This window comes from Tetrao urogallus (genome assembly GCF_951394365.1).
Source record: "Tetrao urogallus genome assembly, chromosome: 10".
Taxonomy (NCBI): Eukaryota; Metazoa; Chordata; class Aves; order Galliformes; family Phasianidae; genus Tetrao; species Tetrao urogallus.
In genome coordinates, this window is record NC_136823.1 from 19,564,295 (window position 1) to 19,578,413 (window position 14,119).

Genomic DNA, 14,119 nt, shown 5'->3' on the forward strand with positions numbered 1-14,119 from the left:
GGAACTCTGAACTCTCTTCAGTTCCAGCAATCCTGCCAGCACCTTCTGCACAAAGAAACCACTCCCTGAGTAACCCCATACTGACAGGTGCTTGAGCACAGTGGTACCAAAGGACTCTGCAGTGCATGCACGGCCCCTCCACCCTCACCAAGAAGCTCACAACAAGGCCATTCCTCATGCACAGCTGATCATCCTCATCTTGGAGAACATGATAAAACTGAGCTAACTGCCTAGCGCACAGTATTTCGGCAGCAAAACCCTGTTTTTAAACTCTCTTTTTTATACAATTGAATTTAGCACATTAAGTATAGCAACAGCTCAGGGATTTGCTGCTCTGAACACCGAATCACAGCTGAGCAAGCAGCAGCTCCATCCCAACAGGTCTCCTCCCAGACTAAAAAGGACAGCAGCGCGGCATCAGGCACAGCCCTGCTGCAGGCACCCAGCACAGGGATACCAGCAGTGGCTCTGCAGGGAAAGGAGGGGCACAGCGAGGCACAGCTGGGAGCTGAAGAGCAGCACATCAGACTGAGCCATGCTAGCAGGGCTCCAAGGAGGCTGCAACCCAAAACTGAGGCATATCTATTCCTAGACATAAGAGGGCTGAAGTTCCTGACAGAGGACATAAAGCTAGACAACCACAGCTTCACCCACTGTTAGGAGTTCCATAAAAACATGCCCCCTGGACGCCCTGACTCCTGGCACAGCCGAGGCACGGTGACACACGCTGTCACCAGCACAGCCTGTGAGCAGCAGTCACACACACGGTCTGAAGATGGCACATACCTGCACATGAGTGCAACGCCCTGCAGGGTTGCAGCACAGAGCAATGTCCATTGGAGGCACTGAGGGAGAACGTGCTGGTGGGCACTGTGAGCACTGCTGCAGCAAGCAGAACTGAGCTGGCACCTGCCAGCCACATACACTACAATTAAGAAGCTCTGTTGTCACACAACTTAAAGAATGAGTAGAAAGTCCTCATCGTCTGAGCTGTAACCAAACCACACAGAATCCCAGTTTACCCACCAGGTTCCCCTCTGCTTCTGGCAGCACAAAGCCATCTTCACGGGGCAGATGCCATTCCTCCAACTCTGCAGTGCCCAAAGGAATCACTTCTAACCAATGTAGAAAGGCACAGAAAGTGCCTCTGCATCAGAACATCAGCACTGACAAACTCAAAGTGAAAAGTGAAGACTCAGCTGGTGCCACGAGCAGCTCCAGCCAGAGAAGTCACCTCGCTCCTCCTGCCATGTGAAAGGACAACCCTCAGCTCACATCATGTCACACAGAGCTGTGCTCGCTGGTCTGTGCTGGAACGAGCAGTGACAGCACAACAGGACTGCTCCTGTTTGCAGATCTACGGTGTGCTCTGCTTGCCCCCGGCAGGGGTAGGACTGATTTAGTGGTTTTAATCCATTATTTATCCTACTGCTATTTATCTTCTACATTTATTAGTTTAAAATAGGGACAGTTAAGAACTGGTGCAGCTCTGCTTTCTGCAAACAACACTCAAAAAATGGTTCTCTGGGGAATCAAAGTGGGGGAAGTAGAGTGCAAACTGGACACAGCACCGTGAGTTTCTGAAGAGGTAATGCATGACACGTGTGGAAAGAAATGCTACTGAGATCCTCCCTGCAAACAGAGCTCGTGCTGTAGCCAGCAGTGCCCAACACTGACAACCAGGCAGCACCTCGCTATGTGTCCTGGTGCTGAGGCTCTGCACTGCGCAAGCACTGCATGCACTGCTGCCTGGAAGGGAAAGGAGCATCGGCAGTCACACTGCTCCCTGAGAAACACACCAAGCATGAAGGGAAAAAAAAGAAAAGAAAAAGGACTTCAAACTCCAGCTCCCAGCTCCAGAACAAATGGCATTTTCTTACCCTTCTCATCCCCCTTCGATGGAAAATAATTTAGAAGCACAAATAACAACCCTTAGTACTTCTGCAGCACCTTTCATCTGAAGAGCTCAAAGCTCTTCATACGTTAATTCATTAAGTCTCTACAGGGGCTGGAAGTACTGCAGTGCTACCCAGAGAAACAGTGAGACCTGGGAGGTCACACAGCTCTGCCCAGAGCGCAGAGGCAGCCGCACGTATCCTGCCCTGTGCCCAGCACAGCTGCCAGGCCGGGGGTGCAGAGCAGCAGCTCGGGGTGAGTTGAGGGTCCCTCCCTGCCTGCTCCCCCCAGAACTGTGGTACGGCAGCTCTGCAGGAACACAAAGTTCTCGTACAGCAAGGCTACAGCGGTGCCAGACCTCACAGAAAATGAAGTGCTTTCTGAAGCACTGATTCATCTCACTGTTTACACAGAAGATATTTAACTCATTTTAAAGCATGAAGTAATGCTTTATTAAGGTAATACTGTGCTTGGCCATGCCAATGCTGGGTGCCAGCACCTACCTCGCACCTGGACCTACCTTCAGGTCTTCAGAGAAGCGGTCCAAGAAAACACAGTGCTCAGTTCGTGGCCACGGAGAACAGAACAGCAGCAGCCCTACAGCCACCACACGTCCCTCAGAGCCATCAGCACGGAAACAAGCCCGGCCACAACAGCACCCCAGCACAGGTACGGGAATGCCTGGCCCAGGGCACTGGGACACACCAGAGGCTGCACAGCACAAAGCTGTGCCTGCAGCCCCGCAGCCCCTGCACAAGGCCAGCAGCACAGGGCTGCTGAGGGTGGGGGCACAGCTGCGGCCACAGCCCAGAGCTGCCACCGACCCCTGCGCAGCCGCTCCATAACAACCCAAGGACAGCAGGTCTGGGGGCAGAGCCAGCTGCACACCTCCCCCCTGCAGCCAACCCACGGCCGTATGCTCCCTGCAGGACGAGGCTGTGTGCCCCTGTGCCCACACGGCCCTGCAGCTCCAACACCACCTCTCCCAAAGGAGCGGCTGTGGCCATCGGGTTCGGTACCTGAGGGAGCACTGCAGAGCCCCCAAAACCCAATTCATTCTCAGCCAAACACGGAGCTGTGAGCACACAGGGATGGAGCAGGGGAAGAACGGGGCCCTCCGACTTCCATAACCAACTCTGAAGCACGAGGCTGGATCACCTCCAAGCGATGCTCCTTCCTGCAGCACTGCAGAGCGCAGCTCCACGCGGCCCCTTCCAAACCCCGCTATGGTAATTACCTCTGCAGACCCAGAAGGGGTTTCTTTCCAAAGGATTTCTGACCCACATTTCACTCTGGCCCTTAATCTCCCTATTGCACTCCTCTCCCATGTACACCTTCTTAGGCCCTTTGTGCATGTGTGCTGGTTTGGGTTTTTTCCAAGATGAACTCATTGGTAAATTAATCTCCTAAAGGACATTGGGACCTCGAGGCTATTCGTTCACGCTACTGGGAAAAGCACAGAAAGTGTCGAGAAGGAATTCTTCTCTCCCAGGGAACATCCTGTTGCCTTTTTGTGCCGCACTAACAAGGTTCATGAGACAAAGGCTGCTCACAGCCCTCAAGCAGCAGAATTTATAGACTGCACGATACTCCAAGCCATAAAACAATCTGCAAGCGGGCTTCATTAACCTAGCGAGACAATTTCAGTGTCTGTGGTGTCTGCATGAGGAAAGAATCGTTCACTAGGTGCAAACTTTGGGGAAAAAAACCACATAGTTTTGCTGTATTATTATAGCCAAGACAGGCAAAGTTAAAGAGATGAGCGCTGGCCGGGTTCCGTAGTTTAACAGAGCACACTAAGAACAGCTTAGAAAAAAGTACTGCTATTGGATTATCACAATTTAAGGTGTGCTGACAAACAGGGAGTATGGCAGCTTTTTTATTAACCACCTGCATATAGAAACAGAATGTGAGTTTACTAAAGCAGGGCACTGGTGTGAGAACAAAAGGTGTCCAACTCCTGCAAGAAAATCGAGCCAGCGCAGCTCTCCCCTCCCCTACAGCCACATCAGCCCTGCTTTGAAAAAGATCACACAAAGCAAATTCTTTTTCTCCCATTCATTCCCTCACTCTGCATGAGGCTCAGAACACAGCAGGTCCGTCCGGATTCTCATCTGCTGCCATTGCCACCTCCGCAGGGCCAGCCTGCCGTGCCACACACGCTGCCCACAGGTCACTGCAGAGCAGAATTCTGCTCTTAGCTCTGGCCCCAGCACATCCTGCTCCTCACTGCATCACCACCAGCAGCTGCAGCCGCCTGGGGCACAGCAAAGCACTGCTGAGCAGCACCAGTGCCTCCTCAGGCCTCAGCTCTCTGCCCAGTGAAAGCTGTCCCTAAAGCACATTTCTATTCCCTCCAGTCCCACAGCAGGGCGGCTGCCTGGCTCTGCTGCTACAGCTACCAGTGGCTTTCCCAAACTGCTTCTCAAGCATCACTTGACCTTATTAAAAATAACAATGTTATCAGCATCTTCTAGTGACCAAACCTTTTGACAGTAATTTAACATCCCTACGAGTTCCCTTCCTTTACCCGTTTGTTTGTCCCAATGCAGCAAAAGCTCCATGCACGCAGACACAGCGGCGGTTCAGGGCGATGTCGGGGAGCTGACTGACTGCCACACCGTGCCCTGACCTGGTGACATCCTCTGTGTGAGCCTTCAAATAGCACACAGCTACTGAGCAGAGAGCTCCATGCGGATGGAAACAGCTTTATCTCCATTCCACATGCAAGGCCACAGAGATTAATTTGGTCACACACTTAACGACAGAAACAAGAACACAGGTGCCTTAATAGCAACACGATTCTTTTGAGGGAAGAGGCAAATGATGCACTTTAAGCCCAAATCTAACCTGATGCGTCTCCCTATTTTTCTCCTTCCTACAGAAGGACCAACGAGGCCATTGGACACAGCAGGGCACAGCCTTCATCTGCCATCACAGCCGGGCCCTGGGAGCACAGCTCGCCCTCACAGAACAGCTGGGGCCTCATCTCTCACCGGACTGGGAGATCAGCAGAGGCTTTGTTCTAGCAGTCTCATTTTGCAGTGCCGCTGAGGGCACAAGAAACATCAAGGCTGTGCCTAATAGCACAGAGCCCTCTGGGATTTGGGGAAACGCCGCTGGATCAGCTGCTCCAGAGCTCTGACTGTTCAGATTTACGTACAGATAGAAACTGCATGTGGCAGCTCTGCTCAGTGTGAATGCTGTGCAGGAGCTCCATACCACGCGGCCCTGCACAGCACAGCAGCTGCACTGGGCATGAGGGCAAAACTCACGTCCTCCGCTCACAGCCTCTGCTGCACCCCATGAAGTACCAGGACGGCACCAGACAGCAGCTGACTGCACCAACCTGGTGTCTGCAAGCAGCACGAGCACTTGAGTGAAAGGCACTATTGCACCATCTCATTAAGTTATTAAGATTGAAATGCTAACTTTAAAATCACAGCTAAAACGCTTGTTTTCTTCATTTTCCTTCACAGAGATTACATACGGACAGAAAGCACAACGTCGCTGCCTGCAGGGGCACCAATGGAAAGCATTACATGGGACCCCCTTCCTCTGGAACTTTCTGAAACCTTCTGTGCCATGCTCTTGCAAACATTTGTACAGAAGTCTGTCCAAATGAACTGCTCTCCCTTTGGGGATTTAAAATTAGCACCTACGTACAGCACACGCATCCAATATTTTGTTTCCATTGGTGACCAGGATGTGTCATTAGGGGAATTTAGTTGCACAGCGTCAAAAACGTTTTAGTTCAAGTCCCCTCAAGGGATTTCCTGCAGCGTGGAAGAAAAGCCATCTGCTGACTGCAGTGGAAGGGTCAGCACAAGGAAATAAAGTCGGAAGGAACAATATAAGCAGCCAGAACTGAACTGGAACTCATCGCCTCTCCAGGAAATCAAAGGCTCAGAAACTCTACAAAAATAAGGTGTTCCTTCTTAAAAAACAAAAAACACACAATGAGGGAGAGAAGAGTGTGTGTGAGGAGAGAGAGTGGACCACAGGAAGAAAATGCCTTGGATAAATGAAGGAGTTATCACACCTCATTGCTTGACCGTTTTCATCTTTGAGTTACTGAGTATTCTTTCTAACCAGGCTAAACTCATCTGCAGTAATAAAGAGAATAAGGACATACTAAGAATATATTTCACCATACCTTAAAATCTTGAAACCCTCAGTGGGTTTTGCATCAGACTTATTTTAATTAATGCTTGGAAGAACACATACACATCAGTTGGTTAGGAGGAGATAAACTCTTCAACACATTTTTTAATTATGCATTCAGTGATTACCAGGCCAGAAGGCCAACCTGGTGCTCACAGGTGGGGCAGTGATCTGCTCACTGAGCTGCCTTAGCAGGAAGGAGCTGCGCAGTGCAATCTGTACCACTGTGAGGACTCCTACTAAAGGAAGAGATGGAAAACTCTTCTCCTGAATCATTTAAAAGCAGCTCATAGGAGTCCCTGATACACACACGTTTTCAATTCCTGTCAGTTCCACAAAAGCTGCTCCTGGGAGTTGCTGCCCTGAGGCAATTTTCTACAAGGAATGTTTTGGATACAACTCAGCAGGAGCCTTTCCTTGCGAGGGAAGCACTTCCATCTGCTTTATTGCCACCAGAGCTCAGGAGTGCTCAGCACCTATCCAAACTGATAGAATCTGCAGACACACATGGCACAAAGAACAGGTTTCTGTTTTCAACAACAAAAACGAGGATGCATGTAATTTTTACGAGAGATTATCTGTTTCAAACGCAGACCAAAGGCTGGGCCAGAGGAAACCTGAGGACCACCTGGTTTGCCCCAAGGCAAATTCTACTCAATTCTACAAATTCTACAGAGCACGAGCTCTGGACTTCAAAAAGCTCCAGCTGCAGGAAACACTACGTGCGAGAGCCACCGAGAATGAGGCTGCCATTTAATATTGAAGGAAGCACCATTTCTGCACGATTCCTAAGCCAAAACCAACACACAGTGACACCCAGACCACAGCCTGCTTGTGATACCACACAGAAGATACACGGAGCTGGCTCCAAATCTGGGCTCCTCTGCCTGTGCACTCCTCCTGAAGGCACTGCTATGCATGTTGGCTCATACCATGCAGTTAAAACCAAAACTCTGTTTCTTTTTTCCAGACAACAATAACAGAAGCTTCTATATAGCATAAATATAAATTGATTACTTTGTTGTGTGGTCATGCGACCACCATAAAATTCAGCAGGCTGAGTACCATACAGTGACAGCTCCAGTGCTGCACACACACACCTACCTCAGCTGAGAAGGAAGTCACATGCATGCATGCAACTGCAAGGGGAAAAAAAAATGGGGAAAAATCCAAGCTTACAGCACATTATGAGGCCTAAGTAAGTACATTTTAAAGTCCAAACAAATTCTCCTTCATTGCTGTCATGTGGTAACAAGTGCATTTAGGAACCAAACCACGTCTAAGATTGAGCTGTGCGCTCACCAGTGCCAAGCAGGCAGGATGCATGCAGAGGAAGCACTTACATCAATGAGGTCAGAGACATCGTGGATATAGTATTTACTGACAGCTGCGTTGGTGGCTGCCAGGTTCAGCAGGTAGTCATTCCTGGCTTTAGTACACTTCAGCTTGTTTTCAGAGTATTTGGCTTGTCTCTGAAAAAGCAAAACGGAGCATTAGAGCCTATACAGGAGGTTCCTGTCACAGTCCCTCTTGCCTGCAGGGCCCCACAGCGCCCCAGAGCCAAGGTGTGACACATGAATTAATGAAGTTTGGTATCAGGTATGAAAACAGGCATCTTTGCCAGGCTGGAGGGATGACATCTGGACGTCCCTGGTACAATCAACCAACACACAACAGGCACATTCTGCTCAGATGTATCTACAGCATCCCAAGCACAGCTGTTCTTCCTTTATCTGTGCATTCATGGAAGCTTTGGCAACAATCACAACTGGGGGGCCAAATTTTCCTCCCAGATATGCTGACATGCATCTGGATTTACTCCAGGTTTAAGCAGCTGTATCAAAGTGGAATCTGTCCCAGAGGCCCAAACTCCAAAATTAAGAACAGTACCCAGAATTCTAAACTGCAATAGCAGATGTGCTTGGATTTGGGGCATTTGCTCAGGAAGATCACTAGCCTGAAGGTTTAGCACAGAAGATCAACCCTTCCCAGAGGTCTGCCTGCATGTCAGTGCCCCAGTGCTGGGCCGACACACACGCTTAAGAAGCCATTGCTATTCTCAGAAATTAACAGAAGAATTAATCAGTTTTAAAGATCCCAACACCCAGGGAGAAGCTGAAGCTAGAGTGGTGTCACACGTTTTGACTAGCAAACCATCCAAGGGCTGCACCTTAAATCCCAGGCAGCCTACACATGAAAAGCACTTATCTTATATATCCAACACATTTTTATTCTGTCTCAAGGTACCCTGAGACAGCTACAGGTCACTGTCAACAGCAAAACACCCGAGTGCAGGTACAGCTACACTTCCTAATGTCCTCCAGGGAGACAGGAGCAGCTGCACAGAAGTGAAACGGATCAGAGCTAAGCTCCCACTGCACAGGCAGCCCCAGACAGCCCTGGGCTCCAGCCTGGCTCCTCACCCCACGCTCACCTTCTCCTTCATCTTCTCAATCTTCTTGACGGAGCTCCGCCGCTGTGGCCTCTCCTCGTGCCGCAGAAGGTTCACACTGACATCCCCTGACTTGTTGAACTGCTTTTCCTCCTGCTTCTCTGCCTCCTTCAGCTTGCTCTCAGCACTGATGCTTTCTGCATGATACATGTGGTAGGTCTTCATCACCTGAGGGAACAAGACTGAGTGAGACAGCTGCTCCACAGCCAGGAGGCACCAACGTGCGAAGGTAGAACAACAGCTGTGGCAGTGGGAAGCTCAGTCCCTGCTGTGCCAAGGCTGTCTGAGGCTACTATGGCATTAAGAAACAAAAAGGGAAGAAAAAGCCCCAGAACAAGTCCTGTTTTGAAACAGCACAGTGCTGGCATTACAACCACCATGCACTGCTTCCCCACTGCAGCAAGAGCAGACGGCCATGCCTCCAGCACACACTGCATTAATGGTTCATCTTCCTACAGGGAGATGAGAAATGTCCTCCAGTGCTTGGCAGATGGGATTGGGGCGTCCACAAGAGACTGCGAGGAGGACATGATCAGCCTGACACCACTTTGGACCCAATCCCTCTCTTCCTGCATCTGAACTTGCTAAACCAACAGTGTGACAGAGCACATCCCTGCTCTGCCATCCCAACCACAGATTTCAGCTTGAAGGCAGAGGAGCTGCAAGTTCAAGCAGAAATGGAGTTTTTCTCCCATCACCCCCGAATTCCCATCTCACTGCTGCCATAAGCACAGTCAGTGACAGGTAGAGTACAGCAACATCTCTTACTGTAAACCCAACATCACCACCAGGGACTGGACACACAGCACTGATCTGCTGCAGGAAAACTCACAGCCTCCACTGCAGCATTTTCTTTCGGATACAGAAGCCCAAAGGGCACAGTTGTGATCATTCTAATAGAACTGGCAAGGGGAACACATCTGCTCTTCTCTCTTTATGTCTTTAGTCACACTGTCCCCTTTTATCATTTCCCCTCGGGATCTGGATGTCTCAGTTCACATTGCCCTGACAAGGCAGAGGGCTGGCTTCTCACTGAAGATCAGAGCTCTGGCAGAACACTCAGGCACTCGCAGGACAGGACAGCCCAGGCAGAGCTGCAGCAGAATTCCCCTGAAATGGCTGAGGTTAAGCACAGCTCCAGGTAGCAGGTAGATGAACACTGAGCCCATTGCCCTCCAACTGCTGCAAGGAAGCCTGCACGAATCCCTGGGATTTATTTCAGGCAGCTGCAAGGAACAGCAAGCAAAGGCTCCTGCCCTTTTCTGAGATGGCCTGCTTCAAAATTCTGCATGTTTGAGCCACATATTCCAAACTGCAGTTTCTGCAGTGAGCACCATAGCATGCACACTGAACAGACGCTCCCTAAGCTGAAATGTATTTAGTCACTTTGGCATAAGCTGGAGACAGCAAACTGCAGAAACCTGTAAAAAAACTACACAGTTTCTGCACACTGACCAGAATTACTGTCTCAAGGCCTTACAAAGCAGCCCAACCCAGCACACGTGTCCTACATACAAGGCTTGGCCACAGGTAGAACAAACGCTTTCTTTGTGCTGCCTGCCCATGGATGACATCTCACAAGAACAAGCTGTGCCCATTGAGGCAGAGGTCCTTGTTCTGCACCTGGTTCTGTCGGCAGCCAGGGTTACGAGGGTGCAGCTCCTGGCGCACGGCCTGCTGCCATGAACACAACAGCTCAGCCCTGAGATGTCCCACAACAACACAAGCACACAGAATCACCCTGTAGCCAGGCATGCAACCAGGCCTCTTCTACCTGAAACCTCAAGGACTGGAGATTAGGGACTGGAGGTGAGCTGGTCAGTACCGAAGGACTTAAGGCGGTCCTGTTTGTCTGATAAGGCCCAACTTTTCACTCATGTTTCACCGTAACTTCTGAGATAAGCATGCCTCTCCCCACTCTCCCCCAGCAGGATGATGTAACTGGTCTGCCATCTTAGTAGCAAGGTCAGCTCAGAGAAACTGCAGAGTTCCTCCAGCCATTCCAGTCTGTCTGACCATTCAGACACCTCTGCTCTGCAGGTGGGAGCAAAGCAGTAAACACAGTGCTCTCTCTGTTCTCGTGGAAACAAGTTTTGCCACAGACTCCAAGAGGACCAAAATTACGCTGTTTTCCTTGCAGTTCCTTTCCCTGCAGTTCAGCCCCCAGAATGCTTCCGATGCTCACAGACGCAGTGGTGTCCCTCAGATGATGCTGCTGTCCCAGGGCTGTGCTCTGAGTGCGCTGCTCCACAGGCACCAAGGCCAATCCAGCCCTTTTAGTTTTCTACTTGCTATGCATCTGCCTTGCTGCAGCTGTAATTAATCTTAATTAGTCACTGTCACTAATGCAGCTTGTGACACTCAACAATCAACAATGCAATCCCAGATCTCTTGCAGGCTTTTTATCCAACCTGGCTGCCCACCCACGCTGCAGGTCTCACAAAAGCTGTCCTTCAACAACCAATGCAGAAACAAACCTGCAAAGAGAAGTTCTGTGCCAGAAATTCCAAGTGGTATCACTCACACTCTGTAGCTTAGGTCTATTTTTCAAAAAAGTGGAATAAAATGGTAGTTTAGGTATAAACCTTCTGCGGTGTCATTTGTGTAACAGAAGCATACAGACAGGAAGAAAGCAAATATATCATCTCCTTCTTCCAGGAGAAAACGTTACACTTCATCACTGATCCCAAAATGCAAAATTAGAACAAAAGTCTGTGGGGCAAGAGCCAGAAGCAGCACAAAGACTTTTACTATGGCAACCCACTCGCAGGGAGATGTCCAGAATAGCAGCACTGACTTCAGCCAGGGCAGTGGAACCAAAGTGCACCTCTGAGCAGGGAGGTGGAGCAGAGCACACCCAGACCAGCGCCCTGTGAAGGTGTGCTCAGCCAGAACCCTCCAGCCAGCACAACACCAGCAGGTCAAGTTCCAGCCACAGATCAGCTCTGCCAGCTCCGAGCACAGCCTGGGAGCCATCAGTGCCTGGCCAAAAGCACCAGCCCACAGAATGTCAAGAAAGGTCCGGAGGCAGCACTGTGCACAGGGCACAGCAGGCAAGGGCCTCGCAGGCACCAGAGCCACACTGCAACACACCCAGAACATCTCATCTACAAACATGTGGACGGTGCCATCCACTGCCCGATGAAGACACAGAAGCTCTTCACCACAAGACAAATGGAAATTCCCCTCCACTTCATCGAAGCAACGGGTGAAACATTCCTAACGAACAGAACACAAGGCTGGAGTGCAGCAAGGCACAGGGCGAGAGCCCCCCGAGGTGCCTGCAGAGCCTGACAGACAGTTTGCTCTGACAGTCACACTGCTGTGCTCCTGCACTGCACACAGCGTGAGAGCCAGGAGTCCACGCTTACCGTGTACAGCTCGTTGGTGACTTTCAGGAGTTCTTCATGCATCTGTAAGCCAATTTCCTTACTCTGGAAGACAAAAAGAATAAGAATTGACACTGTCATGCTCACAATGTGCATTTCTGAAAGCAAAATACATTTTGGAGGGAGAGTAAAATCACAGGACTTTCAAATATTCCACACACACCTCTTTCAATCCTCTCCTGCCAGCACATTTCCCAGGCCCACCACCACGGCACCAGAGCCCTGCAGGGCCAGCAGTCAGCAGGGCTGGCAGCAGCGAGCCACCAGTGTGTGCGTGGTGGGATCTGGGGCCTTGGCACCCAATGGTGTCACGAGACAGAGCGAGAAAATGGGGCCCACAGGAGTGCCCAGCCCCAGGGAGGTGAGCTGAGCTGACAGCCTTCCCCGACTCATCAAGCCGAGGCACACAGTGGCCTGGAGCAATCATAGAATGCCTTGGGTTGGAAGGAACCTCAAGGATCATGAATCTCCAACCCCCTGCTGCATGCAGGGCCACCAACCTCCACATTTAACAGCGGCCCAGGCTGCCCAGGGCCCCATCCAGTCTGGCTTGAACACCTCCAGGGATGGACGGGGCATCCACAGCCTCTCTGGGCAGCCGTTCCAGCACCTCACCGCTCTCATAGTAGCAAACTTAAGCAGTAAGGAGCAATGGAGGAGCACTGCCTGTGCAGAAGTACACAGCCCACAAACAGGGAAGCTGGCCAGGAAGCAGGAATTGTTTTCCTCTGCCTTTATAAACTGCGTGGCGAACCCAAGTGCAGTGAGGCACGAAGCATCTGTTCCAGGCCTCCCAGCTCCCGTGTCCAAGAGAGCCCTGCTCATCTCCTGGAAATGCGTTCACACCCATTCCACAGAGAACAAAACATAGCAACGTATTTAGGCCGCTGATATCTAGCTGCATTTTTCACATTGCTATCATGCCTGCAGGGTTTTCCTTTCCTTCTTTCATTTCTCAGTGCAGTGGGTGGACCTTAGCAGCACAGCTGGGTTTGGAAATGCCTTTCTTCATGCCTTGTGCCCCCAGAGATCTGCCCGCACCACTCCTCTGCCTGTCACAAGGCTTTTCCACTCTTTGCTCTGCAGCAGAGTTAAAAAACAACGGCACATTTTAAGTACAGATATTATTTTTAAAAATGAAATGGCTTCACAGCATGAGAAATGCCTCAGGGGCCTTATTTACAACACTGCACAAACCCTGTCTAATGTCCTTCCTGCTCCAGAAGCTGCAAAGGCAGCATCAATGGGGCTGCCAGCCCACAGCTGGGCTCCATTTTTTCCATCTCTAAACATTAAAACCAAAATACAGATGGCCTCCTCTTCCAGTCTGCCCATGACAGCGACATTTAGAAATAAGGGAAATCAAAATGCTGCTTTAATTTGCTACAAATCCTTAACAAAACAGAACGTATAAACACGAACACACACAGTACAGCAAATCCTCATGCTGTTTGGGAACTGCTGCACTTTTATTTGAGGTCTGTGCTGGCCCATGCATCACCCAACCCCAGCTTCCAAGACAATAATGCAGATCAGCACACACCATTCCATTATCATCGCGCAGTAGCCCAGGATGGAGCTGGAATTCCAGCAGCCCACTGGGAACACCACGTGCCCTGCTCCACACACAGGCTGCAGCCAGCAGGGAAGCAGGGCCGCCTCACAGCCAGAGCAGTGCATCACAGCTCGACTGCCTATTTTTCGACAAAACCCCATAACTGAATGTGGTTGAGTGCTGCACTCCTCCCACAGCCACGTCAGCACCACGCTAACTGCCCTGTATAACAAAAGCAAACACCTGTGGGTACCCTAACTGCCTCTGTTTGCACTCCTCAGCTGCAGCATCACCTGCCACTCTACTTTGATTTGACAGGTTTATTACAGACACCCGCTGCCAGATGGCCAACTCTGCGCTTCAGAATAAGAATTATCAGGACTCTCAGCCCAAACACTTCACGTTTTGCTGTCACAGCAGCCATAAGCCAGCATCCCTGCTCTGCCCTCAGCGCTCACTGTCACTGCTCTGACCTGAGCCGGCCACAGCATTGTGAAATGACTGCATCACAGTTACATAATGAAGTTTCCAATTTCACAACCACAACAGTCAGAGTTCAGCAAGCTCAGGACAAAGCGCACTGTGAGCATCGAAGCCCACGGCCTCTTTCTCTCCACCCCCTTCCACTGAGCCCATCTACTCCTGCGGTGCTGCGCTCCCCCA

At 50.6% G+C, this 14,119-nt stretch overlaps 1 protein-coding gene across 2 annotated transcripts in view; it reads right to left on the reverse strand.

Annotated features, from left to right (window-relative positions):
• Positions 1–14,119, reverse strand: part of SRGAP3 (SLIT-ROBO Rho GTPase activating protein 3) — a gene marked incomplete at both ends in the record, with an annotated part of 66,750 nt that overhangs the window by 19,869 nt on the left and 32,762 nt on the right. For both annotated transcript variants that reach the window (XM_079540400.1, XM_079540399.1), the window contains 3 exons: positions 7,404–7,532; positions 8,495–8,680; positions 11,884–11,946. In XM_079540400.1, the coding sequence (XP_079396526.1) occupies positions 7,404–7,532; positions 8,495–8,680; positions 11,884–11,946 (378 nt within the window). The remainder of the gene's footprint in view (positions 1–7,403; positions 7,533–8,494; positions 8,681–11,883; positions 11,947–14,119) is intronic.